Below are 25,639 nucleotides of genomic sequence, written 5' to 3'. Positions count from 1 at the left end.
AAAAGATATGTGAGCTTAGAGAATGTAAAATTTTTTTTATCAGAAAACATATAACATATATTTATTCTGACTAAGACTGGATGCAAACTTAAATTTAGATATTTAAAACAAACTTACCATTTTTCACCTCTTTTTCTTGACATGACATCCATTTTAAGTCAAAATCCGCACAACAATTGGAAAAATCTAGCACATATTCTTCACACATAAGTCACAAGACAAAAAAAATCATTAATATATGGAACNATTATTATTTTATATAATATAACGGTTTTCCGGTCCGATCGTTGACCGATTGAACCGTTTTTAAGGTAAATCACTTGGATCACCGATTTAATTATGAAAACATCGTACATGCTACCAAGAGTTTGAGTTGAGTCAAATAATCTACTATACTGTGAATGACAGGTTATGAGAGCAATTTCAATAGACAGAACAGAAATTTTTTTTTTCAGAAATCCATAGCCTGTGTCAGATGACTGCAACCGCGAAAAGGCAGACCGTGACAAGATTCTAGTTCCATTTGTCAAACATCTGCATCAAATTTAACCAAAAAAACTCAGTTAAACATGCAGGATTAGTTAGAATAGCATTTGACAAGTGCATAGATACAGGAGTGCATGGATCAGTAGAAGGTAACTGAATTATTCAACACTCTTCATCAATGTTCCCAAGCTGATTTGATATTAGATGTATAGCTACATCTTTTTCCATAAACTCATTGGCAAAAAGAAAAGTACATGTTAGTTCATGACATTGTAAGAGTCGAAGCTACAAACTATAGAGTTACAAGTGTATGGACTTCAATTATTGCAGGTCCAATTGATCTTTTATTAACTCGGCAGTACACACAATCCCTTAAAACACCATGGAAACTCAGAGTTAATACCTTATGTGCAAATATGGGTTTCTCGAAGGAGCACAGTCAAAATTATGCTAAAAACTCCAATCAGTCAGAACAGTAGTCAACTATTTTTTCCTTGAATAACTTGTTAATTTCATTATTAAAAAAACCATTTCTCAATTCCACTGAGCCTTTCGCATCATCGTGGAGAAACTACAGAACTGGAGTTCCTCTACCACATAAGAATTAGCATTCCTTTAAGTATTCATGATCTTCATCCAGATAATTAGGAGAATTGCTTTAGTTTTCGAAGTTCATTTAACCAAACTGGTGATTGGAAAAGACAAACCTCGTCAGATGTTTCCTTCCCCAGAACGTATTATTAAAAAAAAATAACTCAAGATCATCAAAAACAGTTCTCAACAAAAAAAAATCAAAATCAGTTTTATTCATTAAAAATGTAGCAATTGTTGGTAATAGCGAACTTTTATTCTTCTTTTGGCTGTGATCCCGCACACAAAGAATGTAACAGGAAAATAAGAAAAGAGAACCCGGATAATTAAACTAAGTCTATATAATGTAAGAAGTTCAAACATTTGACTATTTGAGGTCCTATTTGTAAGGCATGATAAAGTTCGAAGAGAAACATAAAAAAAGATAAGTGTCGTGTGGACTAAAGAACCTACATGAAGAAGAAAGTGGTGGTAACAATAGAAGATGTTTTGACCAAAAATTGATCATCATAAAATAGTAACGAGTTAAAATAGAAAAGGGCTCACCTGAACGATATCTTGAAATAGGAATTTCCCGCAATTCTCTTCTCATGCACAAATATTCACTTAACAATGCCATTATTGCCAGGCTGGTGATGTTCACGACCCACCATGTCATTGATGACGGCCACCCACCATATAAAATGCATATGAAGAGGTGTGTGATATAAAGGGTAGCAGAAAAATCCAGGCATTTCTTAGCTCTCTCCACTAAATAGAGTGAAAACCCAGCACTGCTTAAATAAAAAGCAGTTTGTCAGTGATGAAAATTTCAAAAATCCATCACAAGTCTAAACTATAGAAAAGTTCAGCACGTAACATAAACATATCCAATAAACAATTGTGTTTTAAAGTAAATGTCAAAATCACAAACCTTGACACAATGATATGATTGCGGAGCAACCCGAAGAAGTTAAAGTTAGGTAGTTAGAGTTAGAGTTAGTTGACAGTAGTAGTCACAATAGTTGAATATAAATAAGAGGAAGTAAGAAAGAAATAACATGTATATTCTTGTAATTCAAACTCTATTCTTGTTGAATAAGATTCTCTCATTTTTTACCCCAATCCTATCTTCTTCTTAATCTATTTTCTTAGGAGACTTAGTGATCTCGAATTCGCTCATGCATCAGATAATCTCCGCAGAAAGTTACACACTCACACACACACAAAATGCAGGCTTTCCAGGCGTGCAATACACAAAAATGTGTGACTAAACGCAACTCTTAGACTTCTAGAACTCTTAGACTTCTAGAAAACTAGGGGATTGAATGAATCGAAAGGAAGCAAAATTTGAATGTTCTCGGTTTGCTTGAAGCAATAATCTTCCTAAACTCTAATGGACGCCAAATATTTAATAGAAACCAGAATATTTGAGGCATGAAATTGAATCAACATAACTTCATTACAGTAACATAAAGCAGTACAGCTACAAATGCTGAACAAATTGGCAAAAACACTACAGAATGTTCTGAAATTGCTACAGAATTATGCTCATGAATTTAGAAATTATTTCCCATATCAAGATTCATACTACAACTCCAGACTGATCTATAGGTGGCAAATCTGAACATGATGGAAAACATGGATAAAATTTAGGCTGAAATTTAAGCACAACACCACGAACCATAAACTAAATCCAACATAAATGACTATAGATTAATGCAAAAAAACAAAAATCATCCCACAATCATATAAAAGAAGTGTTAAAACAAACTCACCCAGCAATAGAGCTGAGAAGAATCGAAGAAATTATGCACCAACCAGTCACTGTAGAAGCATCAACCGTTGCATAATCAAAGAAATACACCAGACTCATCCTCGAAACCCGAGTGCCAACAAGAATTGACAAAAATATTCCAAGTGTCAGATAGTGCAGGCTCTGAAGGCAGACGATTTGAGCAACAATCAGCCATGGATCCCAAGCCACCGCACCATAGAACATGACTTTTCAATTCAATTCACTTCCCCCTTTCTGTGATTTCTCAGATTAACAAACAAGATTCAACTATTCTTGATTTTTTTATCGGAACTCTGATTTTTTGTGGGTTTGGCGCTGAATCGAGGAGCGAAAAAGAGAATCGCGTGGAGATCTTCCGTCACCAAGTTGAACTAAAATCAATTTAGTTTAAATAATTAAAAAACTTAAATTTGGTAAAGGCCCAATCACCAGGCCCAATTCGCAAATCTAAATTGTACACCGGCCCATGTTTTATTTACTAAATTTTATTCAAATTATATTCATAAATGTTATTATATTTTTTAATGTGTCTAAATAAATCTTATTTTTGTTCTCACTTTATATTTTTTTTGGCTCATAATTATTTTTATTATATTTATACCATGTTTATTTATATCTCTACTATTTTATAAAAATTGAGCATTATAAACAAACTTCATTAGTCCGATCTCGTTATATCAACATCATTTTTCATTTTTTTTCTTTAAAGAATAATATATGTTTTCTAAAATTAATGGGTAAAATGGAAAAACTTGTACCCACCATCTCCACCAAATTCATGTTCACGTCTTGTCATCCACTATGCAAAAACCTCCTTGTTTCCACTTCACAGATACATTTATCTTCACACGACAATAGCTTAACTTCGAGTTTGTTTGTCCAATTTATATGTAAAATCTTTGTACACACATCCACATATTTGGCGATTTTTAACGATTCGTTTTGCAATTAAATTTTGATTTATCCTTCATAAACCAGTTGGATCTAGTATCCATTTTGATAAGAAATATCGTGTTTGCTATGATGGACAGTTATTAAGTTTAGTCTTGGGTGAATTTTTTTGTTAAAGTGATAGTTCCCCAAAATACTTGTTGTAACTCATGTTTAAATTTTAACATAGGATAAAACTATGAAATTTTTGAGCTGTTAAAAAAAATAGAAGAAAGTTAACATAATATAGGATGAGATATGAATTATGAACTTAGTCTCCGAACAGTCATTACCAATTTCAAAAAAAGTTTTTTCACAATTGTATATCTTAGCTCAGCTCATTTGAATGTTTAAAATATATAATATAATAGATGTGGTGTTGACCGTTGAGCGTATATTAATGTTTGATTAAGACTGAGCTTACAACCCGTCAATAGATGAGAGATAGATGCATAATTGTTCTCCGGGGACCGACTTGGCTAAAATTGGGAGTTCAGACAAATATTTCTTTAACTCCTCAAAAGCCTTACCACAATATTCATCCCACTCGAGTTTCTTAGTTATATGTGGAACTCGAAAAATTATTGACATGATTATTTTTTGAAACTACCTAAAATTTTTTATACAGAGTTTGCCCTTATTGACATGGTTATTTTTTGAAACTCATACTACAAATTTTTTGAATTCAGTAAATATTGGATTTTCTTTTCACCTTTTTTTTTTGGAGTATTTTCGGTGAACGTGTGCAAAGTCTTCGTAATAATAAATATATTTTCCTATATAAAAAACAAAATAAATAAATTAAATATTTGATATATTTGATAAATAGCTTATATAAAAATTCACACATGACCATGCTATAAGTGGTAAATAAGAATGCATATATATGTAATCATTCAATTTATCTATACAAGTTTTCATGGTAAACAAATTTGTTAAAAAAAATTTTAACAAAAAATTAAATTATAAGAGTTACAAATTTGAGAGAGACTACATATATATATTTTTTTTAAAAAAAATCGATTAAAATAAGAGTTAGAAATTAAAATTTTGACCTCTTTGTCATTTAACAAATGAAATGAATGTGTAATTTTTTAAGCTATATGTAATTTGACGTTAACGTATAGATCAAATAAGTTAATATATATTTCTAGAGTTTAATATAAAATAATATACATTTGGGCATCATTTGGTACGAAAATAAGATTAATACATTTATTCAAATTTTACAACAATTGAAATTATAAAAACATTTATGTTATTTTTTAAAATTTATTATCTCATCATTTATTATATTATCTCACATACAAAAAATAATATCAATTTAATTTCGAATTTGCATAAAACAATATCGAGTAGACATTTTCTAGGAACATTCTTTTTTCATATCCAAATTGAAGGAAGAAAATGTGAAAAATTTTCAGAAATTGACACAAATGACACACCAATCGAAACCCAGACCGTTGATTCTACCAGGTCAAATCCATCGACGGCCAAAACTGCATCAGATTACACATCCTGTGTCAGGACACCTCCAGTTATGCTTCACTACAAAGCATATTTATAAATTTCATCTGCCGTTGTGATTTCTCAGTAGTATTTCCTCAATCTCTCTCTCTCTCTCTATATTTCTACACTCTCGAGTTCGTGTTTTCTCCACACACCGAGCCACTCGTCGATCTTTTTACGCTCGGATCTCCGGGGTTTCCCAGTTGCATCACTCAATCCGCAGCAATGGCGAGTTATTTTTTATGTTTTATGTCTGAAGTTGATTTTGTGTTTTGTTTATTAGATCTGGTATCGGAAATTTTTGCTTATTTAGATCACAGTTTATGGGGGAGGTGGGGATTGTGATGTGTTTTTTGTTCTTCTCAATTCTACGCGGAAGATGCGTAATCTGTTTGGATTTTAGACTGATTTGTTTTCTGAGATCTGACCTAATCTGCGATTGTTGTTCTGTGTTATGAACTTTGATGTTGGTGCCGCTGCAGCCGCTCAGACTCGAAATCAAGGTACTGAGAAACATTGAAATCGAGGGCTACTGTTTTAAATAGCGTTGTTGTAATATGTGCGTGCTTGTGACTGGAGAATTTGTTTTGATGCTGACTTGAAATCTTTCCACCAGAGGAAACTTGCTCAAAGATCAGAAAGAGTGAAATGTGTGGATCTGCACCCATCGGAGCCATGGTACGCATCTTTTGCGATCATTCAAGATTTCTTTTCCATTCCTTGGTTGCTGCTCCTGGCATTTTATGTTAGGAATGGATAAATGATTCTTGTTTTTTTCCCCATTTATTTACTTGTCTCTTATTTTTTAAATGTTCATGCATCCTACTACTTCATTGACATCCCACTACAGCATCTTTTTGAGGTTTTCTGTGCTTTCTGGTTGAGATGTTTGAACATGAAAAGCTTCACTATTCTCTATTGGTCAAATTTCGATGGGGTTTAATTATTCATAATGTTTGTTCCTCACAGGATGTTGGCAAGTTTGTATTCAGGGACTGTTTGCATTTGGAACTATCAGACCCAGGTGTGTAAATTGTAGCTGACATTATTATTTATATGCTGTGACTCATGAATATTAGTTTCTGATGAGTGTTTGCTATTGAATCTCGCTTGGATGTTGTGTATTTTCCATTTACTTTCTAAACTTAGTATGGATTATTGTTTGAAATCTTCGAGAATTTGGCCGAATCATGACTCTGATCCTACACACTGATGACAGTGTAATTAATTTAGCGTAGAGAAAAAAAATTGTTAGTTTCTTTCATATCTAACTCCTTCCAGGTTTTTTCTATTTTTATTTATATATGTGCGTGTGATGCTTGGTATTAGCTTTTTAGTTTACTTAATCTACAAGTTTTCTGCTTTAGGAGGAAAGTTTTGAAAGGAGATAAATGGACAAAGAATATTATTTACCTTTAGTTTGTATCAGTATGAGAACAGTGTGAATTATGTAAGGAATTACAAAAGAAGTTCTTTCAACAAAGATGTGAATTGGGAAGGATTGGTCGACGAAATATAAACGTAAGACTGAATTTGGATATATCCTAGAACAATACATTTTTGTTACCATGAGACATATTGACCGTCGCTGATCATTTGATTGGACTGAAGTTTGGAATGGGTGCACTTGACGATATGAATCATTTAAAAAATAAATGTAACCCATTATTACCAATTTTGGTGTGCTCTTGAAGTTTCTCCAAGTTGCTGTTGTCTATCTTTTGAGGGGGTTTAAAGCCTAAATGACTTTTTAAAATGTTATTTCTTGTGATGCAGACAATGGTGAAGTCTTTTGAGGTTACGGAACTACCAGGTGCATGATTAGAATTGAATGTTATTTATCTTTTACGCTTGAATAACATTTTCTATTGTAACAAGGAGCATTTTCTCATGCTCTATCCTACCGTTTAATCTCACAGTTAGGTCTGCGAAATTCATAGCACGCAAGCAATGGGTTGTTGCTGGTGCTGATGACATGTTCATTCGTGTGTACAATTACAATACGATGGATAAAGTCAAAGTGTTTGAAGCTCATACTGATTATATTAGATGTGTGGCTGTTCATCCCACTCTTCCATATGTGCTGTCAGCCTCTGATGACATGCTCATAAAGCTTTGGGACTGGGAAAAGGGGTGGGTATGCACTCAAATATTCGAGGGTCATTCCCATTATGTGATGCAAGTAACATTCAATCCAAAAGATACCAACACTTTTGCAAGTGCATCGCTTGATCGGACAATTAAGGTTCAATCTGAATGCTTTGTTGATCACCTTCTCCAGATTTTTCTTACCTTGACCTCAATATTTTAGTCAATAATATTTATTTTTGTAGATTTGGAATCTTGGAGCCCCAGACCCAAACTTTACGCTTGATGCCCATCTGAAAGGAGTCAATTGTGTAGATTATTTTACTGGCGGGGATAAACCTTATCTAATCACGGGTTCTGATGATCACACTGCTAAGGTTTGACATATGTTTCCTTTCATCTTCTGTTATATTCAGGGTTTTAGAACAACATATGAAATCATATGCAATTTATGCCGAACAGGTTTGGGATTATCAGACAAAAAGCTGTGTCCAGACGCTAGAGGGTCACACACACAATGTTTCTGCAGTTTGTTTCCACCCTGAACTTCCGATTATAATAACAGGCTCTGAGGATGGAACTGTCCGTATATGGCATGCTACCACGTATAGGTAATTCTTTGCTATAAGATGGCTCTATACTTGATAGTTGGAATATGCCCTACGTCTATTTCTTTTAGCTTTTCTTCTGTAGAATGTCATCTTCAAATGTTGCCAAAGTATTCTCATGATATTTGTCATCTTGCAGACTTGAAAACACATTGAATTATGGTCTCGAGAGAGTTTGGGCAGTTGGTTACATGAAAGGTTCAAGACGGTAAGTTTTTGTGCTGTTAATCTAATGTGCTTCTGAGGCTTTTTTTGATGAATCTGAAAGTCGGGCATTGATACTGGCAGTATTCGCCCTAGTTGATTCACTAGTTATATTTGGCTAAAAGTCCTTTACATACACCTTGTTCAAACATGTTAGTACCATTTTAAAGCTTGTTTCTGAAAGAAGTAGTTGTGATAAGCCTTCAACTCATTTTCCAACCTTAACAGTAAAGAATCCCATACCAAAATCATAGTTTTTTTTGTCATAGCATATTACCTGGTGAAGATAAATTCTTTTGGTGAATTCTATCTTGATTTTTATTTTACTTGAGGATATATATCTTACTGATGAATGCAGGGTTGTGATTGGCTATGATGAAGGATCCATCATGGTAAAGCTCGGTCGAGAAGTACCAGTCGCTAGTATGGATAATAGTGGAAAAGTCATTTGGGCTAAGCATAATGAGATTCAGACGGTCAATATTAAGAGTGTTGGAGCTGATTATGAGGTAACACTTTTGCTGGAATTTAACATATCAGTTTTCAATCAAATTGTTGTTCTCAAATTACTTGGTGTTTTTCCCAGGTAGCTGATGGAGAAAGATTGCCGTTGGCTGTTAAAGAATTGGGTACATGTGACCTCTACCCACAGGTGATTATTCCTTGATTTGTGAAAGCTGTATGTTGTCTCAATATTTTTTAAGTGTGATTACATATCATGGTATTCAGATTTTGATACATTCTCTATAGAGCCACTTTTTTGTCTTTATGAATGTTATTGTAAAGAAAAGTTACTGTTTCATCCATTTACTTTTAAAATTGTATTTGGTTATTTTAGTTCTATGTTTGTTTTGTGTGGTCTAAAAGTACATGAAATCATACGGCCATTCTATCTAGCAAGGACGCTGAATGATCTTCCTATTACCTTTTTAGAGGAATTTTTTGGAGAAAATTGCTGAAGTTAATTTCTTTTAATGATTGGGGTGGAAGAGGAGTTCTAAAAAAGCTGTTTGTTATCTTCTTGGTGCCAACGTTTCAAATATCAAATTCCATTCAGCTATAACAATTACTCACGACTCTGTGTTTTGGAATATTTACTTCTAAATTTTCTTGTACGCAGAGCTTAAAGCATAACCCCAATGGGAGGTTTGTTGTTGTTTGTGGAGATGGAGAATACATTATTTACACAGCTTTGGCTTGGAGAAACAGATCATTCGGCTCTGCGTTGGAAATTGTGTGGTCAACCGAAGGAGAATATGCCGTTAGAGAAAGTACATCAAAAATTAAAATCTTCAGTAAAAATTTCCAGGTTTTTCTTCTTCTTCCTTCCTTTTCATTATTCATCACTGAAGCGAAATGGAAAAATAAACTGCATGGCTTTTTGGCTCCCCCTTCTCTTATTTCAAGTTTAAAATTCTAAACATTAGTCTGGTTGGAAATCATATGGTTTGTCCACTATCATAACAGTAATATCACATTTTTCAGGAGAAGAAAAACATCCGTCCCACATTCTCTGCGGAGCACATATTTGGAGGAACTTTATTGGCAATGTGTTCAAATGATTTTATTTGTTTCTACGATTGGGCTGAATGCAGGTTGATACGACGAATTGACGTGAATGTCAAAGTAAGAAAGTTATAGCTTGAGTTATAGTATGCTTGTAAGTTATGTCTCTAAGGTGGCAATATTGATTACGAAAGTTAATTTATCTGTCTCTTGGTTATGTAATCCAGAATCTTTACTGGGCAGACAGCGGGGATATGGTGGCTATTGCGAGTGACACATCATTCTACATACTTAAGTTTAACGTAATTTTTTTTTGTTTTTCGTCTGATTCTTATGAATTTACATGGTGGTTCTTTCTAGTGAAGTTTAGTAATCCGATTTACTTTTTGTTTTGCAGCGTGATGTGGTTTCTGCACATCTGGATAGTGGAAGATCCTCAGATGAACAAGGCGTGGAAGATGCTTTTGAGCTTCTTTATGAAATTAATGAACGAGTAAGGACTGGACTTTGGGTTGGGGATTGTTTTATTTACAACAACTCTTCCTGGAGACTCAATTACTGTGTAGGTGGTGAGGTATGGTGTGATTTTTCAAATATTCTTATTATCATTATATTCCGTTTCTTTCTTCCTTGAGTAAGAAAGCAATGATTATCTTTGTGACTTTCTAGGTGACAACAATGTTTCATTTAGACCGGCCAATGTACTTGCTTGGATACCTTGCTAACCAGAGCCGTGTTTTCCTCATAGACAAAGAATTCAAGTAAGTTTCTCTTGCAAAATTTTATAATTAGCGTGTGTTGATCACATTCATTATTCGCGTGTTTTGATCACATTTGTTCACATTGGGAGTGGTATCAGAAATATAGTGTTTTTGTTAATTGTGTCTATTGATCTATTTGCAGTGTTATAGGATATACTTTATTGCTCAGCTTGATTGAGTATAAAACTCTTGTAATGCGGGGTGATCTGGAAAAGGCAAATGAGGTTTTACCATCAATCCCAAAGGAGCATCATAACAGGTTTGCCACCTCTTCATTTTTGTTATATGGTTTCTTAAATCTTCATGCCATATGCATGACTGACTTTTATAACTTACTAGAACCTATTTGTCTGTCACTGTCATTAACAGGAACAACTATAGCTCAAATTCTAACATTATTAATTTCACATTACTTCTGCATGATGCTATGACACTTCAATTGCTTTTCTTTACCATTTTTCTTTCGAATCAAGATCATGTGTTTGAAATAAGAACTATGTTGCATGGATATGGGTACGGGTACCATATTGAATACAATAGATACAGTGATACTATAAGTTTTGAAAATACAAGACATGATACGACTATGATACAATAATTATTAAAAAATAAATATAGTATTAAAAATAAAAATTGTAGAGATATATATGTTCTTGTAAATATATTGTGTAGATATATATATTTATGTAACATGAATACAATATATAACTTCAGAGTAGTGATTTAAGAAGAAAAAGTGATTCCGTATCCTAGCCGTATATAAGACGTATCTGACTGGTCAAACCAACAAAAATTCAACGACACGGATTTTGTCGTATCCTACATGTATCGGCGTTTTGTATCCGTATCCTTGTTAAACGCATGTCCGATACTTCCAAAAAAAATAAAATTAGGAGCCCATGCTGATAGGATAAGAATAATGTTCCTTAACTTGCTGTTTTTATTTCTCAGCTTATGTGCCATTTCTTATCTGGTTTTGATTTGCTGATTCTAGAACAGTTATTTTATCTTAATTCTGGATATCAATTAATTTTGTGCCCAGTGTGGCTCGTTTCTTGGAATCCCGAGGAATGATAGAAGATGCCCTAGAAGTTGCTACTGAGCCGGATTACAGATTTGAGTTAGCCATACAGCTGGGTAAACTAGAGATTGCAAAGGTAAATGACTCGTTTATTTTGTTTGCATGCACTTGAATTATTACGATATTATCTCTCATATTTTGTACTTCGGTGAATGATTCGGTGCTTTTAAACATTCTGCACAGGAAATTGCTGCAGTATCTCAGAGCGAATCTAAATGGAAGCAATTGGGTGAATTAGCTATGTCTACTGGAATGGTATGCACTCCACCATTTTGCCCTAACAAAACATGCATCACTTCAGAAATTTTAAAGCTGATGTTTCTTAAGTTTGATGTAATGCTTTATATTTGATGCCTTGAGTTTTGTTAATGCACAAATTATTTAACATCAGCCTATTGAGGAGAGACCTTCAAGCCCCAAACAATCACCATTACAACTTTCCCTTTACCTGTAACACGGTGAAGTATTGTCTATAACAGGCAATGGCAGGTATAGGATGTCTAATTTACCCTCTATTTTTCATTTTTAGAAATGAAGATGTTATTCATGCCTCCTTTACCCGGAAGAAGCCTCACTAAAAACCACAATTATCCATATCCTTTATATCCGTCCAAATGAGACAGATTAGAACCCTATAACGCAAAATGTTATTTTTTAGTTTTCAGTCGAACTGAAGTTTGACGCAAGGAACATTAGGCTTCAGTTCAACTCAATGAACATAAGGCTTGAGCAGTTCAACCTGAATATGAAATACGAATGTCGTTTTACTGATTTGACTCATTTGCACAATGAGATATATCCTCATGGGAAGGTGGACCAAATGACTTCATAATAATATATATGCACGAGAGGCGAGAGCATACGACGTTTTCCTAATCCCCTCTATCTCTTTGTTGATTTAATGAGGTGCACTTGTAAATCCATTTGGTACTGGATTCAAATGCTTCTGTTGGTTATTGCAGTTAGAGATGGCTGAAGAATGTTTGAAGCAAGCAAATGATTTGAGTGGTTTGTTGCTACTCTATTCTTCTTTAGGAAATGCTGAAGGAATTGCCGAACTTGCATCTCTTGCCAAACAGCATGGGAAAAATAATGTTGCGTTCCTCTGTCTTTTTATGTTGGGTAAACTGGAGGAATGCCTTCAGCTGTTGGTTGACTGGTAACTCTTTTTGATTGTATCTGGTTGTTGTTTTTATTTGTTGCCTTGATTAATATGAATACAAAATTGTTTCCAGCAATCGGATACCTGAAGCTGCATTGATGGCTCGTTCTTACCTCCCAAGTAAGGTGTCGGAAATAGTCGCGCTTTGGAGAAAGGACCTGGGCAAGGTTGCAGTCATTTTATATAAACTGTATATTTTTTATAACTTATAAAAATTGCTGTTTAATGGAGTGTAAGAGGGTTATTGGTTGATTGTGCTGTTTGATCTGATTCTATGATTGAATGCAATTGTCAGATTAATCAAAAAGCTGCTGAATCTCTTGCTGACCCTGAAGAGTATCCAAATTTGTTTGAAGATTGGCAGATTGCGCTTGCTGTTGAAGCTAAAGCTGGTGAAACACGGTATCTATTTATGTTTGGCTGATGAATTTCTCATACTCACTATTCAATGACACATATTATAGTACAAGAAGTAGAAATTCAACCACATATTGCAATCATAATTTTTTTTTCACTTCTGTTAATTTGAAAGGCTAGTGTAAATTTGATCCAAGTTGGATGTAGTATTTGCCTTTATTTTTTATTGTTTGGACTTTGGAGTTTATTTGTCTAATGTACTGAGTCTGGGGCAAGCTTTATAAGTTAATGTTTGAAGATGAGCCCGAGAGGAGTTAATATCAACTTGTTTTCCATGTAGGGGTACGTATCTTTCAGCTGCTGAATACGTGCACCACGTTGATAGATCAACTGCAAGTCTTGTAGAAATATTTAGAAATATGCAAATGGATGAAGAAGAACCACTGGAAAATGGAGACTTGGACCATGAGGTAGAGCAGAATGCATTTTCTTTGTTCCTAACTATTTTTCAATTCAATAATTAGCACTTCTTGCACTTTATAGAAAACTAAAGATGATATACAAGAGCATCCACTCGTTATAAATTTAGTAGTTTTGTCTGTATCTATATTCTGTCAAGTCTTGATTGTGGAATATTTTTTAAAAATAGGTATCTGCTTCACAAAGGATTTCCGGCATTTCTTTCTAATATTGAATGTGTTAGTTGTCCGTTGTGCATCTTGTTGAATGACAGGGATGTTTAGGTCTATTTTATGTACTTAAGGTTTTTTTTATTGTTCGATAGCATTTTTTAGCCGCTAGAATTCTTTATATGTGCTGATATGAACCTGCAAAAATGTTGCATCAATTTTTAAAATTTTTAATCTCTTATGCTATCGACACTCAGGAGTTGGTGTTTTTTTCTTTTCCAATTTTGTATAGGCTGCTGAGCAGAATGGAGATGAAATGAAAGACGAGCAAGGTGAAGCACATATAGAGGGGCATGATGAGGGCCAAGATGAGGCTGTTGTGGTGGATGCTGACTCTACAGATAGTGCTGTACTCGTTAATGGAAATGAAGCAGAGGAAGAGTGGGGTACGAATAATGAAGGAAAACCATCAGCCTAAAAGCAATTGGTTGTGCCGTGTGAAATTCCTAGTTTTGATGCTGGTGATTAATTGAATTTCTTTTAGTTGCTTCGTAGACTACCAATTTTTGTAGTGTTGATGCAATCTTGTGTTATCAATTAATTATATATTCATCAGGGTCCCTCCCATATGCATCTTCTTATTTATACATAGAGTTTTAGTAGCCAGCAAACATTGATTACTAGTTTGAATTAATAACCTAATGTAAGTGGAATGAGTTCCCTTTTGAGAGAGAGCATACCAGTGTTTGAACTGATGCTGTTTTATGACATATCCTTTTAGTTTCTTGTGGAAATGAGGTAAAATGGAGATCACGTATGCTCATGCGATATCATTATCTATCTTTGATTATGGTGTTTCTTCACTATCATGGACGCCATATATTTTAATTGCCCTTTCGTTTCATAATCAGTTGCAAGATCTTTTTCTTCGACCAGTTTGGTAATATGCTTTCCATATGAGGAGTCGTATCATATTGCTTTGGCAACTTAATGTAATTTTGGCTGGAAAGCAAAACTTAGGTTGCAGAAAAATTATATAATGACATTTTATATTATTTTTATGTAACAGTTTTAATCCTACAACAACCGAATCTTAATTTTCCTCCCCTTTTGTCTGAGTTGACAGTGCTTACACCACATCATTAGGCCCTCTGAAGACATATGGCTCCAGCGATGTATAACTTCTCAGGGTAAGAATCGAGGCTTTTTATGAAATGTATTTTAGTTGCAATTCTTTCATTTGTCAGATACCAAATATATATTAATTTGCTACAAAGAGGCATAGGAAGTGGTTTTCTATTTTTTGGTCTACTTAATCTGAAATGTATAACTTTTGGTGTTATAGGATTTTTTTTACTGAATATACAACTGCTGATGACATTTTCTATATTATGTGCACATTAGGTAAAAAATGGATTTGAGTACACTGTTTCTTATTAGTTATGGTAAAAAACGATTATCGCAATTTTATACACCGTGAATTTGATGCCTAATTCTTATTAGGATTTTATTATATCGTATTCCTTTATTGAAAAAATTGAAACATTTGGTCAGCTGATTTGATATAACGCTTGATCCTGAACTTGTGCTATTCATTCTTGTTGAAAATATGTATTTGTTTGAGCAATATGCTGAATCATATTCTCGGATGTTCTCAGAAAATAAAACATTCATGAGTGTGTCAAATCATTTCTCTTGTGTTTCAAAACTCAGCAAGCAAATACTTATTGGAGTAGGGATATGTAATTTTACATTATTTCTCATAGTTGAGGCTGACTCTGTATTTAGATGGCCCGTTCTGTTTTGTCGTTCGTATAAACGAAAGATTTCTCCTAATCTGGCATGTGGCTGACAACCAAGTTTGTATTCTCACAGACCTTGAAGCACTTTCTCATATTAGCTACTAATTTATAGTTTTTTTATGTTGCAATGATTGTTTCATCTCATTTAAGTAGATAGAGTAGTGAGACGTTCGCACTCATATAACGATCCCTATTACTTTGATACTGTGAGAAAATTCATCTGTGTCCCCTCGTCTCTTTGCGCACCGATGTACCAGTCTGATTCTTGTTCCAGGTACTTTGAAGTCGCCTGGAGTAGTTCATATCTGGGGAATAGTGTCTTTTCTTCCTGTGGTGTGATAAGCACAACGAATTTTGTTTCGTAACAGGCATACAAGGTGTAATTTCCAGTTTTTATTTAAAGTATAGTTGTCGACTTTTTTCTACTTACTACATACTTGTTAATACCAATTTTCAGTCGCTTGCTACTGCGATTTGTGAGTAATAGATACACAGGAACTTCGGTAATAGAGGTAGTAGTATTGATACGATTCTTCAAAAACGAAAAGCAAATTATAAGTATTTCACGTCCGATCATATTCATATCAAGTATCGTGTGCTTGATTCCAATTGCTTAGTTTTAGTTGGACTTGGGTCCCCCTTTCTTTTTTAATTAGCGTGTGGATTACTGTTTTTCTCCTAATAAAATTATAAAATTCAAAAAAAGATTCTTCCTTTTACTTGAAAACTAGCATAAAAGCACGTGCATCCGCACGTGAGCTCATATTCTAAATAACTAAAAATTAAATTAATAATAAAAATATTTTTTACTCTTTGCATATTGATCATCCAATACATCAAACAACATTTTGTTCGGGAAAAAATAAATCAAAACAAATTATAAGAATTTGGAATAATGATTTGTCAAATTAAGTACTAAATTGAACTAACATAACAATACAAATACAATGATATGAAATGATTTGAATTGATTAAGCAATATAAAAGTGTAAATAGAATTATATGAATGTATTTTAATTAATTACGCAATATAAGAGTGGAAGAAAATATTTTAGTATATGATGTTGATATTTATCTACTTATTACATCAATTAATTGATAAATATGGTCCTACAGATAAAAAATTACACATTAAAAATCTAAAATTGTACTTATTTATAATTTTGGAATAACTAAGAACATGTGACAACAAATTTCATTTTAGGGTATTTTTTAAATTATAACCACGTAAATATTGTAAATTATTTTTTTAATTTCAATTATACATATTATTTATTTTGAGCATAATACCCTCGAGGTAAGTTGAAATAAATCGAAATTAAGTATGAATTAACGGGAAATATTGAAATAGAGGAAATATACAATGAAAACGAATTCAAATTTTCTGTTAATAGCTTTGAACCTTAGCAAATTTAATTCTAAAAAAATGATGGGATAATGATTATGATGATACATGACACTGAAGATTAATTTAGAGTGGTGGTATTTTTGACCCTTTTCCGAAATAGAATAGTGATATTTCAATTATTAATTTAAGGAAATGAATCTTTATTTAATAAAATTGTTGGAAATGAAGGTTTCTTAGTTCAATATTTTAAGCAAATATATCTTGAGCATAGAAGAGGTTAGGGATGACAACTTTCCCCATATGTTCGGGCCCCGCAGGAAAAAGTTGGAACGTGGATGAGATCCCCGATTTTTTGGGTTCGGTTCGAGTTTGGGTATTTTTTAAAATCTCCGAAGTAGTTCGCGACAGATATGAGCTTAATATCCCCATCTCCAAATCCGCCCCGGCCCATTGTCATCCTTAGAATATTAGTTAAAAAAAATATAAAATATTTTAGTATTAAATTTCATATTATTATATTATTATACACTTATCATGTTATTGTACTATTGCATATATAATTATTTTTTTCTTATATCTTCTTGTGATACTATAATTTATTACTTAATTAGAAATTACACTAAAATATAATTAAAAAATTGCTTTAAAATCATAAAAGAACATGTAGAGAGAAAATTAAAAGGATAAAATATTTAAAGGTAGTATAAAGATGGATTATTTGAGAAATTTAATATAGGAGTTACATTTTATTCTTGAAGTGATATAAGTTACTACAATCAATATATATTGTTGTGATAATTCATTAGCATTTGTTAGACTATTAATTATATATTATGTGGAATAATTAGGCTACTAAATAATTATATATTAGATGGAATAAATAAAAAAATTTGATATTTCATTTTTACGCTTAGTCTCTTACAACAATTAGAAATTACATATATATCTTTATTGAATTTTTGGATTTATATTGATGAGGTGGTCATTTTTATTTTTTGACAATTGGCAAAACATAGCCAATGATCTACACTTTTATAGATATATAGATAAAAAAAATATTTTTATTATCAAACATATATTCATTTTTAATACATAGATTTCCCATAAATTGTGTAGAAAATTTCCATGCAAATCTAATAACATTCAATTTAAGGGGTTAGTAGAAAATTTACAATGAATAACTTATTCTTTTTATACTTTTATAAGTATAAAAGTTAAATATATATTCTTTTAATATTTTTAATGATTTTTTAAAATTAAAAAATATATTCTTGTAATATTTTTTCTATGTCCCTAAATTTTATATACTTGTTCCACCAATGTCCATACAATTAATACAAGCAATGCATAATTTTTGGGCAATGTAGTAAAATCACAATTGAAAAACTTTGCCCATCATCCATACTTTTATATATATATATATATTGTTCCACCAATGTCCATACAATTAATACAAGCAATGCATAGTTTTTGGGCAATGTAGTAAAATCACAATTGAAAAACTTTGCCCATCATCCATACTTATAAATAAAAATATGCATCATTCCAAATATGTTAAATGTCATGTACATAATAATTTTTTTTTTAAAAAAATGGTATTTCATGTATCTCCAAATTCAGAATTCGTTTAAAATGCATGAATGTAACTAATCGAACAATGACGAGTAATTCGGTTCCAAGGTAGCTTTGACGTTCAACGCTCTTAACTCTTATTTCGCTTTACATAGTGGAGGAATTTCAATACACATGGAACAATCATTTCAAACTTACGGATGGTAACGGAGGATCTTCATCTTTGTCAACGAATTCGTACTCATCTCGATCTTGTTTTTTTCGACTTAGGGGAATCCTCAAATCCAAACATGTGAGGATCAAATCTGTTATTTCTGTTCAAAAATAATAATGATCTTGCTTTTTTCGACTCAGGGAAATCCTCAAATCCAAACATGTGAGGATCAAATCTGTCATTTCTGTTCAAAAATAATGATGTCTGGATTCGAACTTATTATTAGTGTTATTATCGTACGGATTACAAAAATGAGGATAATATTTCATGTCCTGCCCAAATATTTGGGAGATTAAAAAAAATTCCGAAGTTGAACAAGAAAGTTAATCACCAATCCCATCCCGTTTCGCCTAGTGTTGGGTTTATGAATATTTTAATCTCAGCAACACCAGCACAGCACACTACGAGAAGAAGCAAAAATGGATCAGAACCAATGACGATTTTCTCTTTAGCAGCAAAAATGGATCAGAACCAATGACGATTTTCTCTTTAGCTGCGTTCTTAAGCTGAAGTAGGATTTCTTCCTTAACCATTCCATTGTGTTTTTATTGATAGCCATTCAAATTTTTATCAGTGATTTGGATCTATGGATATGTAGATAGGTTTGAAGTTGTCTCCTTTTGGTTTTCTATTTTCTGTGAATTTGTGAGATGATGAAATAATTGATCATCTAAAGCGAAGGTATTTATATCATTAAGATATTTTCCCTGGCTGTTTCTGTGTATAGATTAGATATAAGAAAGTATACGGGTCGAAAGGTGTCTGAAAATATTAGCCTCTTGTTGCTTTGGGTGCCTACTTCTGAACATTTTTTGGTAGTTGCCTCTTATCCATGTTTACCGTGAGTTGATCTTGAAATTAGAGCATGATTTTGTCATTGGATAAATGAGGAAACGCGTCTCCTCATCGGTGAATTATTTCCGGTATATACAGTTTGAAACGAGTGACCTGCATTATCCATAACTCTCTTCTGATCGGCTCTTTTTTGTTTCTTGGCTGCCTGATCGTGAGCTTTCTTTAAATGTAATGTCAACTGTGGTAACTTTTTCGTTATTCCAGCCTATTTTTTCTTCTATTTTTTTCATTTTCGATGATGGGAAAAAAAAATGCCTTTTTATGCTTTTTATGGTTATGGTTAAGTGCTTGGCATTCTACTTGTATTGAGGGGCTCTTTTGATGGAATAGGACATGTTTTGAATTCAAATTATTATCTGATCTGCTGGTGGTGATTCAGTTTCCCCTAGCAAATATTAAAAGAAGTTGAAATCCTTGACTTTGAATATTGATAATTGGATCATAAGATTTCTCAAATGTTTAACAATGTCACTGCGTGATTATCTTGTTGAATTTTAGCTTGCATGCCATTGCAGATAGAATTGATAATTAACAGAAGGTTGATTGTAGTGGAATTTGTTGAGATTTGAGACTGCAAGATCTGGGAGAAAAACCTCATTAATATATGTTGACTTCCTTCACTGTTGGATAAGCTTGGAGAAATATCTATATTAACTCATCAAATCTAGTACATATGGGAGAAATCTTAACGTTTTCGCAGTCCTCGTTACTGCAAAGATCTGAGCATCAGTTGGGCATTTCGAGGCAAGTGCAACTTCATGTTGGTCGCCGGCAAGCGTTCTCAGCTGGAGCCGTGGCTCTGAGTTTTGTCCCGACAAGGTTGAAGAAAGTACGAACTATTGGTTCTCTCTATTTGAAAGATAAAGCTGGTTTTTTCATAGATTCAAAAATGTCAACCACTTTTCCCGCTGTTTCTGCTGGGACAGGCAGTGATATTTTACTAGATTCTGGTGATTCGAATAACAATTTTAATGGTGGAAATGGTGATGAAGGTGGTGGAAGTGGCAATGGTGGTAATGATAATAAAGATAAGGGGGGACCAGGTGAAAATGATGGTCTCAATGGTGGAGATGCCAAGAAAGTGGGCATGTCAATGTCCCAGAAACTCACACTTGGGTATGCTGCCTTGGTGGGAGTTGGTGGTGCAATGGGCTATATTAACGGTGGAAGCAAGAAGTCATTAATTTCAGGTGGACTGTCAGCTCTTGTATTGTATATTGTTTACAGTATTCTTCCAACAAACCCTGTTTTGGCGTCGTGCTTCGGCCTTGGTCTATCGTTTTCTCTCCTCGTAGTGATGGGTTCTCGCTTTAAGAGGTCAGCAAAGATCTTTCCAGCTGGTGTTGTCTCCTTGGTATCCTTAGTCATGAGTGGTGGCTATTTGCACGGAATATTACGTAGTATGCACTAATCATGCTCAAAGTATGTTGTTGGGTCCAACTATACTTGTATCCGGAAGTTTGTTTCCTGGTCTGTGACCTTGTCACTTGTCGTCCAAAATACAGATACGAGGACTTCACATTCTTTGCATGTCAGGTCTCTGAATTTGCGAAATTTGCTCTTGTTTTGTTAAAGTAATGACAGAGAGGTGGGTTTGAACTCGTCTGTAATATGTATCTTATAAGGTGGATCTGATTATATTTGATGCAAATGGAGTATCTTATATTCGCATGCTTCATAACTTTGTTTTCCAGGGGTTTACATATTCTTGTTAGTTTATCTCTACAGAGCTTTATTTACATGCTTTAGTCTTTCAGTGAGTGGCTCATTTTTAATACAAAGTTGCACTGTGCTAAGGCATCTGTGAACTATTACATCGATGTGGGGAAAATAACATGGAGTAAAATGCAAGTTGGTTGTTTGTTTGCAGCAAGTTGTAGTAGAGTTTTGTAACAATTTCAAGATTAAATTATGTTGGAATTAGATGAGAGAGAGGATTTACACTTTTCAATATTATTTAGTCAAACAGGCTTAAGACAAATTTATATAGAGTAGCAGTTTGTGGGTGATTCTATATTTTTCACTATTGTGAATGTAATCTTTTATAAAGCGAAAGCTCTATGAGGTTAACTTTCGTTAATTTGAAGGCTAGTTTTGATAGTGTATATGAAGTTAAACTTATATAAAGTAGTTTTACAATGTTAGTGTTACAAGTGTATTTGTAACATGTTTTCTATGTTGATAATTTTTATTTTTTCGAAGATGCTAACATATTTGTTAAAAATAATACTACATTTTATATGTTTAGTGATTAAATTTAATAAACTTATTGAAATGTGGTTGTTTGAAACCGGTAAAGATCAGATTATTGAAGAGAACACTGGTTCTACAATTGAGACTCTGATGGAGTCATTGTATATGAGGCGAGGGTTAAACATTCAAAGACACACATGATTTCAGGGTTTTATGTTAAGAATCATGATGTTGCTAGTAGATTTTTTTTGTACAAGAAAAATGATGGTTCGAAGGTGATTGTGGTTTACAGTCATAGATAGTGATTGTGAATGGAGATTGGAAGATATATGCATCACCACGTAAATCTGATAATCTCTTTGGTATTAGGAAATGCCATTTAGAACATAGTTGTGTAGAGGGCAATTTGCGCAGTCGACTGCATCCTAGTGATATTCATCTTGGGTTGCAAATGTTGTCAAGAATAAATTACGAGCTGAACCATAGAATCGTCCATGTGCAATATAAAAGACCTCCATCAGGAATATGAGATTGAATTGGGGATGGGGAAAGAATTTGCGATACATGATATACATGGTACTAATAAAGGTGCACAAGGAAAATTACAATAGTATTGTAGTGTTGTCAAAGAAACTAACTTAAACTAGTGGATTAAGTGGAACAATGGTTATCCATCTTGGTACACCAAATTTTTCCTTGTGTGGAGTTATAAATGGGGAGAGACGTGAATTTGAATCCACATTCAAACAAAAAAACATCTCTTTTTTAAAAATACCAAATTTTTCTTGGTGTGGAGACATAAATGGGGAGATACGTGAATTTGAATCCATGTTCAAACCAAAAAAACACATCCCATTTTAATTTTTTTTAAAAAAATCTCAGTACAAAGGAAACGAAAATATGATTGCAAATTAAAAGCTCTCTTTATGGGGACAACGACTAACATTGTACTTAAAATATAATGGCGACAGACAAAAACTCAGCATACGAAGGAGTTTGCTGCATCCCAAATCATAATGAAATTGTCTCAGCACATAAGAAACTAAAAATCTCGAACTAATGCAAAATTTATTTTCTAGCTTCAGACCAAGTCTCGCTTTCGCTCCTTTCAATGTATGAGTTCAAAAACCAAAGCATGATTAAAGATAGTGCTCAATTCTAATATCATAAATCTGTTGAAATTCGTGTATAATTCACTTAAATAAATCAAGAATATAAAAGTCTGAAATATAATAGGGTACTCGTGAAACAGTCATGCCTTTGTATCACATTCTTGTCTTGCCGGGTGGAAGGGCAGATTGTTGTGCTTCAACACGAGCTCTATCCCGCGAGCAAGGTCGAATGGGGTACAGGTACGGTGATGGTTTTGACTCATACAGCAAAGGGGTTGATAGGATTACGAGGCGTGACTGTTTCACGAGTAAAATGACTTGTTCGTGTTGGGATCATTACTTTATACTCTAAGATATATTCAGAGAGACCTAGTTTTGCAAAAAAGACAGACTTAATTCTATAACTGAACGTAACAGGATGATATTAGACTTGTTCATACACACATGCAGCTCATGTATTATTCGCCTCATGTGTTTCATGTCCATTCATTTATTCTACTCAGGCATGCATCTCATTTTCACGAGACAAAATATACTGTGGAGAAACATATGAGATGAAGAACTTGCACATCAACGAGAGCTAGTAAGGGGGCAAGTTACCTTCCGGAGCTTTATCAAAGATTTTTCACATACATTTTGTCTAACCCAAATTTGGAGACTTGCAAAGATCATATACCTAAATGATAAACAACAATATAGCATATCATGCATCCTCAAACAACACAAAAATATAAGTTCTACTTTGTACCAACCATGAAAAACTACAAGAAAAACATAAGTCCGACTTTGTACCAACCATGAAAAACTACAAATTTCCATTCATCAGATCGTCCGAGTTGCTCAAATTGCCACAAACATTGCACTCCATGACTGTTGAAATTAGAGCATCGGCAGGAGGAAGAGGAGCCAATGTACCCCAGCAATTGTCCTTATTACACATATATCTCATGAAGAAATAAGCATGAGGGAAATCATTGTTTTCTTGATCCATTACAGAATCCTCTTCCCCAATATCATCACCATCCTCTTCCATGTCCTCCTCAGCCTCCATATCTTCCTCTCCTTCCTCCTCATTGTCAGACCAATTAGCCTCGACTTTGCATCGATCGCAGTCACACGAAAAGCCATAATCTTCCTTTAATCTTTTTTGCCTTTCAGAATACTTAAGATTGACAGGGAAGTAGCTAACGCAAATCTCTCTACCCTCGGGAACATCATGAATTAATCTCACAACAATGTCAGTATTACTATCACAACCAGAGTTCGAATCAACATAGTCGAATCTACAAGCATTAGGGAGACAATCGTGGTTGAAAAACGAGGCCATTGGGTAAATTACATACGCCCTAACAGACCTCTCTTTATCTTGATTAAAGGGATCCATCAATCCAAACGCATTGATTTTGTCCTTAGACAAAAGAGATGCAGTCAGGTCCAATGAGAACCCCGTTTTTAAATTATCAAGAAAAGGGTAACAAACTGAAGAAATCAAAGAATGCAGGAAGTTTGATGCATCATCGATAATAGGTTCACCTTGCAGTGACAAAAGAGTCTGAAAAAGGGAAGGAGACACCATTCCAAGATTGTACGCAGCCACGAGGAACCGGGCTTGTAACTGGCGGTCGTGGTTGTGATGGAGAAGCGGAGAATTGGAGGCTTGAATGATCGATAGAGCTTGGCAGACGAAAGGAGAGTGTGAGGTGGAAATCGCAACGGAAAGGCATTGTGGAGAGCAGAAAATTGATGCATTTGAGCAACGAGGGCAAGATGCAATAGTCGTGCAGTTTGGGGGGATTGTTCTAAAGCAATGGCAACAGTAACATCCGGCGGCGCCTCCTCCTCCAAGAGGGATTGCAGAGTAGAGGAGGATGGGGGAGTCGCGGAGGATAATTTGGCCAGCTTTTAGCGGCTGGGAAGCGACCAAAGCTCTTCCTTTGTCCTTCATATCCACCATTTTCATCAATAAATTATTTTCAGACATTTTTCCTTCCAGCGAAAAAAGTGTTTTGAAGCAGCGGAAAGTGCAATCCCCACCTTAAACACGGCAGGAAATGGCGGCGGCGGGATTTAGTCCTGGGTTTTCTTTATAATCAGGAAATGGAGCTAAAAGAAAAATGCCCTTGGGAAATTATTTGGATTGCTGGCCGAAAACAAAAGCACTTATACTGTATACTAACTAGTGTATACTAACTAGGTACTTTGCACACGCGAAATGTATATTTTTTTTATAATTATCGAAAGATTAAATTGAAATTTGACAAATTATCGAATGAATAAATTGTTACGTGAATTAATGTTATTAAAAAAAATAAAAACAAAAGTGTGTTGAAATTTTAAAAAATAAAACCAAAAGTGTAATATTGGTATCACATAAGGACAAAATTGAAAGAACAAAAAACAGACAAGACACTATGTTTGTCTTTATTATAGAGATTCTTAGTTATAGTGATACTGTACATCTGGAGATTACATGGTGTCATATAAATTTGAAAAATTATCAAATGAAATAAGTAAAAAGAACATAACATAGAGTGCTTTGTTTTGGTCACAAAATAATATTCAAATCCCTTGGAAAACAGTGCAAGGCTTAGGAAACATCACAAAAAATCTTGACAGTGTGTTTGATTTAAAAATTGGTTCAATCAAATCTTATCAAATCTCATTAAATATCATTTTTATTTCGAAACTCAATTGTAATAAAATACTTAACCCCCAATTAAAAAATAAAACTCATTAAATAAAGATAATATATGAAATTTATTTGTATAATTATTTTTCTAAGATGTTCTTAGTCTATTTGAAAAATCAAACAAGCTTGTTTATTTTATATATAGACATTATTATAAGCCTACTG

The 25,639-nt window shown here is 33.6% G+C and overlaps 4 protein-coding genes across 9 annotated transcripts; 2 read left to right on the top strand and 2 right to left on the bottom strand.

The window, feature by feature from the left end:
* Positions 1 to 373: 373 nt before the first annotated feature.
* LOC140973283 (uncharacterized) lies at positions 374 to 3,220 on the bottom strand. The gene is made up of 3 exons (XM_073435968.1): positions 2,835 to 3,220; positions 1,624 to 1,850; positions 374 to 534 (listed from the first exon to the last, which is right to left on the bottom strand). The coding sequence occupies exons 1-3, from the start codon at positions 3,056 to 3,058 to the stop codon at positions 527 to 529; spliced, it is 459 nt and encodes a 152-aa protein (XP_073292069.1). The 5' UTR covers positions 3,059 to 3,220; the 3' UTR covers positions 374 to 526.
* Positions 3,221 to 5,360: 2,140 nt separating this feature from the next.
* LOC140973282 (coatomer subunit beta'-2) lies at positions 5,361 to 16,059 on the top strand. Of its 3 annotated transcripts, XM_073435967.1 has the most exons (26): positions 5,361 to 5,521; positions 5,776 to 5,796; positions 5,910 to 5,971; positions 6,263 to 6,317; positions 7,070 to 7,106; positions 7,213 to 7,538; positions 7,627 to 7,758; positions 7,844 to 7,992; positions 8,129 to 8,197; positions 8,552 to 8,702; positions 8,780 to 8,845; positions 9,314 to 9,502; positions 9,679 to 9,819; positions 9,927 to 10,001; positions 10,097 to 10,273; positions 10,369 to 10,460; positions 10,603 to 10,719; positions 11,503 to 11,617; positions 11,725 to 11,796; positions 12,504 to 12,700; positions 12,777 to 12,870; positions 12,999 to 13,105; positions 13,401 to 13,530; positions 13,982 to 14,135; positions 14,816 to 14,879; positions 15,766 to 16,059. In XM_073435967.1, the coding sequence occupies exons 1-25, from the start codon at positions 5,519 to 5,521 to the stop codon at positions 14,833 to 14,835; spliced, it is 2,751 nt and encodes a 916-aa protein (XP_073292068.1). In that variant the 5' UTR covers positions 5,361 to 5,518; the 3' UTR covers positions 14,836 to 14,879; positions 15,766 to 16,059. The 3 variants fall into 3 exon arrangements, with proteins under 3 accessions (XP_073292068.1, XP_073292067.1, XP_073292066.1); XM_073435966.1 differs by lacking the exon at positions 15,766 to 16,059 and having other exon boundaries at positions 14,816 to 15,735; XM_073435965.1 differs by lacking the exons at positions 14,816 to 14,879; positions 15,766 to 16,059 and having other exon boundaries at positions 13,982 to 14,169.
* Positions 16,060 to 18,523: 2,464 nt separating this feature from the next.
* On the top strand, positions 18,524 to 21,161 carry LOC140973281 (uncharacterized). Of its 4 annotated transcripts, none has more exons than XM_073435963.1 (2): positions 18,524 to 18,703; positions 19,996 to 21,161. In XM_073435963.1, exon 2 carries the CDS (start codon positions 20,154 to 20,156, stop codon positions 20,889 to 20,891), a length of 738 nt encoding a protein of 245 aa, XP_073292064.1. In that variant the 5' UTR covers positions 18,524 to 18,703; positions 19,996 to 20,153; the 3' UTR covers positions 20,892 to 21,161. The 4 variants fall into 4 exon arrangements, with proteins under 4 accessions (XP_073292064.1, XP_073292061.1, XP_073292065.1 ...); XM_073435960.1 differs by lacking the exon at positions 18,524 to 18,703 and adding an exon at positions 18,882 to 19,136; XM_073435964.1 differs by lacking the exon at positions 18,524 to 18,703 and adding an exon at positions 19,072 to 19,136 and having other exon boundaries at positions 20,030 to 21,161.
* A 1,679-nt stretch (positions 21,162 to 22,840) lies between these two features.
* Positions 22,841 to 24,921, bottom strand: LOC140973280 (histone-lysine N-methyltransferase ASHR2). The gene has a single exon (XM_073435959.1). It carries the CDS (start codon positions 24,764 to 24,766, stop codon positions 23,591 to 23,593), a length of 1,176 nt encoding a protein of 391 aa, XP_073292060.1. The 5' UTR covers positions 24,767 to 24,921; the 3' UTR covers positions 22,841 to 23,590.
* Between the last annotated feature and the right edge of the window lie 718 nt (positions 24,922 to 25,639).

The sequence above is a fragment of the Primulina huaijiensis genome, chromosome 3, assembly GCF_012295235.1.
Source record: "Primulina huaijiensis isolate GDHJ02 chromosome 3, ASM1229523v2, whole genome shotgun sequence".
Taxonomy (NCBI): domain Eukaryota; kingdom Viridiplantae; phylum Streptophyta; class Magnoliopsida; order Lamiales; family Gesneriaceae; genus Primulina; species Primulina huaijiensis.
This window is presented reverse-complemented; position numbering and strand designations above follow the sequence as displayed.

Bases quoted from the DNA above. Each gene is read 5' to 3' on its own strand.
- LOC140973281 (XM_073435963.1), top strand. From the start codon at position 20,154: ATGGGAGAAATCTTAACGTTTTCGCAGTCCTCGTTACTGCAAAGATCT.
- LOC140973283 (XM_073435968.1), bottom strand. From the start codon at position 3,058: ATGTTCTATGGTGCGGTGGCTTGGGATCCATGGCTGATTGTTGCTCAA. The intron at 1,851-2,834 runs GTGAGTTTGTTT...TTATTTAAGCAG, and splicing joins CTTCTCAGCTCTATTGCTGG to TGCTGGGTTTTCACTCTATT.
- LOC140973280 (XM_073435959.1), bottom strand. From the start codon at position 24,766: ATGTCTGAAAATAATTTATTGATGAAAATGGTGGATATGAAGGACAAA.
- LOC140973282 (XM_073435965.1), top strand. The intron at 9,503-9,678 runs GTTTTTCTTCTT...CACATTTTTCAG, and splicing joins TCTTCAGTAAAAATTTCCAG to GAGAAGAAAAACATCCGTCC. The intron at 13,106-13,400 runs GTATCTATTTAT...TTTTCCATGTAG, and splicing joins GCTAAAGCTGGTGAAACACG to GGGTACGTATCTTTCAGCTG.